The 4,847-nt window shown below is 46.7% G+C and overlaps 1 protein-coding gene across 2 annotated transcripts in view; it reads left to right on the forward strand.

The window, feature by feature from the left end:
• ARHGEF9 (Cdc42 guanine nucleotide exchange factor (GEF) 9) overlaps positions 1–4,847 on the forward strand; it is a 56,168-nt gene that overhangs the window by 48,953 nt on the left and 2,368 nt on the right. The window contains exon 9 of one of the 2 annotated variants that reach the window (XM_009999643.1): positions 3,914–4,073. In XM_009999643.1, coding sequence (XP_009997945.1) covers positions 3,914–4,073 — 160 coding nt within the window. Of the gene's footprint in view, positions 1–3,913; positions 4,165–4,847 lie in introns of those variants that run through there. The other variant, XM_009999642.1, reaches the window with a different exon arrangement.

Below are 4,847 nucleotides of genomic sequence, written 5' to 3' on the forward strand. Positions count from 1 at the left end.
GCTGAACGATCTTGCTATGCAGCTGCAGCCTTTAAATTCTGCTACAGTGCAGAATTATGCATGAACCAGCAGAAGGAGCTCCAGGTCTGGCCATTGGTGTAGAGCTGCTTTCAGCAGCTGTGGCCAGAAATCATTCTCTACCCATCGATTCTTTCCCTTTGTGCTTTGAGTTCTGTTTGCCAGGCAGCCCAGAACTGCACTGGAGAAGAGCTTTGCTTGTTTCTGTCTGTTCAGCTGCAGTGGAGTTATGACTTTGCATAGTAAAGCAAGTCCCTCAAGAGACACTTTTGTACAACGGCCCCGAGTTCTGATGAGGGAGCAAACCACATCAGAGCAGAAAATTCCCAACCTGTCATACTTTTTTCCCAGAATTGCTCTTTCTCAGGATTTGAAGATAAGCAGCTTAGGGGAATCTCCCTCCCTATCCCCAATTCTTGTGTTCTACCTTGTCAAGAACGTGGGTATATTAAAAAAAAAAAGGGATTCTTGGGGCACCTCAAGCTATTGCAAAGTGCTGTATCACAGCTTCATAAAGAAAAGGATTCTCATGGAAATACCAGCCTGACTTGCCAGAGCAAAAGTGTTTTTACTTGCATGCTCACAACCACACGCTGGTAGGTCTGCATGCTGCCGAGATCTGCAATCTGGATCATTAGGCTATGGAGGCCAGTTGATAAATGTGATAAATATGCAAACTTTCAGTTGCTTGTTCAGGTAGAACCAGCCAGGAGCTTTTGTCGTTCATCCAGCTCAAATGTTAGGGCCAATGGCCCGGATCCTCGAGTAGGGCCACACAAACAACTTGGAGAAGAAGGGTCTGGGCTCCTTTGCTGAGGGAGGTGGCAGAGTGTGCATGGATATGTTTCAAGCAAGGATAGACATTTTTCAGGAGTTTGGACCAAAAAGGCTATTTTGGGAAAGAACTGAGTGGGGTTTGATAGTGATCTGGCCACAGGAGTCTGCCTTTTTCTCTTTTGTAGAAGATGGACTATGCACTATGATCTTTGCAGTGTCACTCTGTCACTGTTGGTGGACTTCAGCCAAACTGTCCTTTCGCTACCTCTTCAGCCTTCCAAGTGCATAACATTTTGCTGATGCAGGAGATTTTTTAGAATTTCTGTATCGTGAGTAAAATACATTAGTTGACCTGCCATAAATTGGCAAAGAGCTCAGCCCAGCTCAGCATGGCAGGCCGGCAAGATGGACTATGCACTATGATCTTTGCAGTGTCACTCTGTCACTGTTGGTGGACTTCAGCCAAACTGTCCTTTCGCTACCTCTTCAGCCTTCCAAGTGCATAACATTTTGCTGATGCAGGAGATTTTTTAGAATTTCTGTATCGTGAGTAAAATACATTAGTTGACCTGCCATAAATTGGCAAAGAGCTCAGCCCAGCTCAGCATGGCAGGCTGGCTGCCTCGCAAGGCTGACTGCTGCTCTGCAGCCACAGGATGTGAAAGGCATCAGGCCCTGTCATTAAAGCAGTGTGGTTTTAAGGTCTTCCAAAGCTGGAAACAATTGCTGTTTATTCCCTTAGTAGCAGCTTTACATTCACAACTCTTTTCTGTTGTAGAATATTAAGTTAGTAATCTTGGTGGCACAAGGACCTTTGGGTCAGTTGAAGATCCAAACCACTTACTGCTCAGAGACATGTTTCCCAACTCTAGCAATGTAAGGGGCCTGTACCAGATCCTAAAAATTCCTCACCAGTCTGTGCTGGGAAAAGTGGCTGAGGCACTAAAGGCTGGTGGCCTCCAGGAGAATGTCTACACTCTTGGATAGGTTCAGGGCTAGAGCTTGCCCTCCAGATCAGACTCTGCAGTTGGTTACACTGGCCATACATTGACCTGCATTCCAGCCAGGGAACTCAGTGCAGGACTGGCAGAAGTAGAAAAAGGGGAAGGCAGAGTAGGAAACTGTTGCTCAGTAACTCTATTCCAACATGAAGGTACAAATGCAGAACATCTCCAGGTCACTCTTTTTTACTAAGTTTGAAATACTAACTGTGGTGAATTTGTTAAAGGTTGATAAGTATGAATCATGGAGCAGTTTTCGTCCACTGTAAGAAACGATGTTAGTTACTCCCTACAGTGGACAGAGAGCTACATGATTTGATGGTATTTGCTATAAAGGAGAAATTAGTTAGACGTGGCCAAGGTGGCATCTCTATTTGGTCTGAATCTTTTGAGGACTGGTAAACTCTATAGCAAGGGAAAGTGAATTAATTCTCTTTCCTAAAGAGAAAGCCTTAGCTTTGGATCTAAAAGAGGTCCTGAATTAATGCACCAACATACAAAAGTTGTCTGCTGAGCTCCATGAGTGCACTTTGTGAGGCTTTTCCTTTGTCTGTGAGTGCCCGACTGTGTGCAGCCTTCCTGTGCCCGGGCTGGCCCCGCTGGTCCCGCAGCGCATGTGCTTGTGTGTGGGTAGGAACTGAATGCAAAGAGTCGCATTTCTATTGCACACATTGCTGTGGTACCTGGGTGCTAATCACCGTATTTTGCCTTCTCTAGCACCTTCCCAGCTGAGGATCTCAAAGTGTTTTACAATCATTAATTAATTTAGCTTCACAACCCTCGAGTGAGGTAGGTGGGTGATGCCATCCCGCTTTCCAGATGAGGACACTGATCTACTTGGGTAGCATCACCTCGCTCCTGCCGCTAAAGCCAGGGAGGCGAAGGCCTCGAGCTGGCCCGTGTGAAGCCTGCCACCCGTCCCGCGGCCGGGCTGCCCTCCCCACGGAAGGAAGAGCAGTTCTGCATGCAGCAGAGGGGATCCAGAGATGGCCAGAGCTTGCAGCCACCTGCTTCAGAGCCCTGCTCCTCCCTCCTTCCTGCCCTTCTCTGGAGTTGTGTTTTCCAGCCGATCATGCTGCCCTGAGGCTGGAGGAGGGATTATCCCTCATCAGTGGTGTTGTGGGAAGGAAATACAGAAGTAGTGATGTTACTGTTCCCTGTAGCTGACAAGGTGGTGGTGACATGCCTCCCTCCTGGCCCACTCAGAGCTTCCCTTTCTATACCATCCTTTACAACAGGTTGCTTAGGTCCCAGCTTGCTGAAGCTTCCTGTTTCCATAGCAAAGCTGCAAGGGCAACATCTCCTCACCCCGTTCCTGCACAGGAACTGTGACTCACACATGTGGGAATTTCACATCTGGAACCTGCAAAGTGTAGCTTTGCCAGTCCATCCATTGCTACCAGTTTGGATTGAGCAGAATCAGACTTTTCTGTGTGGTGCACAGCCCGTTTTGGCTGAAACCAGACTGGTAAATTTCAAATGAACCCTATGGAAAAGTCCTACCAACTTTTCTAAGAAAAGAATGAGTTGCCCTTTGCACAGGCAGAGTAGTGCTGAGGTGGTGTAGGTCCCTGCAGGTGATGCTTCCTCCAAGGCAGCTCTGCACTGTTCTGCTGCAGGAACTGGTGCCCAGTGGGCCTTGGGGTCACACTGCTCGAGGCTGGTCACCAGGGCATGTTGGGGCAAAAGCACTTTCCAGGCCTAGCTGGGAGGGAGGGTGAAAGGAACACTTGGAAACAGCAAGTGTTCGATGTGCGAGCAGGTTGAACGACGTGGTTGTCTGCCTTCGTCTAACCTGGTTCTGCGTGTGGCCTGGCCCTGTCTGGGCCTCCTCAGGTCACACAGGACTTTTCCATGAGGGCCAGCAAACCTCTGCCAATACAAAAGTAATGGACCTTTTCCAAATCTTCACCTCATGGTCTAGTGTAGGAGCCTCTGAGCTGAGCATTCAGGCAGCTGCTGCGTTCCTCCGTAGATTGGCCGTCTCTAGAACCTCTCCCTGTTGTTTGGGACCCTGGTTATTAAGCGCTAAGAAGCGATAGCATGACAAAGAAAGACTATTGACCCAATTGCACTTTGACTGATCTGTTTCTTTTTCCCCCCAATCATCGATGCAGGTGTGAGCTACTCCAAGTCGGTTCCTCCAGCCTACCCACCACCCCAGGATCCATTAAATCAGGGACAATACATGGTGACAGATGGCATATCCCAGTCCCAGGTCTTCGAGTTCACCGAACCCAGACGCAGCCAGGCACCATTCTGGCAAAACTTCAGCAGGTTAACACCATTCAAAAAATAATACCTAGAGAGATGGAGAATTTTAACTTAAAAGAACTAAAATTTAAAAATAAAAATAAATAAAATTATATTTATAGTTTGACCTTTTTTCGGAGAAGCACTGTTGCAACTAAATATATATACATATATATATACATACATTTTTAAAAATAATAATATATATACATATATGTATATATATAGAAGGACCAAAAACTTTTTGTTGTTGTTTTTGGGAAGCAATCTGCTACTAGATAGTAGGAAGCACCAATGATTTCTGACCATGTGACCTGTTTTATTTTATTCCATTGGTTGGATATCTCTTTTGTTTGTTCCTTTTCCTCATTTTCATCCAAGTCCTCACTGCCATCCCAGAACGCTTTCTCGCTTGTGTGGAGTCGTCATGGAAATTCCTCATGGACTACATTGGTGTATATTTTATTTGATTTTATTTATGGGGGGGGTTGTTTGTTTTTTGGAGTGCCGGGAGATCTCTGCTCCCTCTCCCTCCCTGTCTGTCCCTTCCTTGGTGTCCCTGGAGTTCCCATGTCAATGGAGAGCATCAGCCCTTTCCTGTCCTGCATTCTCTGGTCTGACTCGTGCCTGTCTGGATGTGCTCCCGTCTGCACCGTGCTCTGCTGCGCAGTCTTTCTCTGGCTTTAGCTGTTTTGTTGTGGGCAGGTGAAGGCAAGCAGAAAGGGTATCAGCTCTTTAGGAAGTGAGAGATGGGTTTTCCTCAGTTAATTTTTTTGCCTTTTTTTTTTTTTTTTTTTT

This window comes from Chaetura pelagica, unplaced genomic scaffold (assembly GCF_000747805.2).
Source record: "Chaetura pelagica isolate M959 unplaced genomic scaffold, ChaPel_1.0 scaffold456, whole genome shotgun sequence".
Taxonomy (NCBI): domain Eukaryota; kingdom Metazoa; phylum Chordata; class Aves; order Apodiformes; family Apodidae; genus Chaetura; species Chaetura pelagica.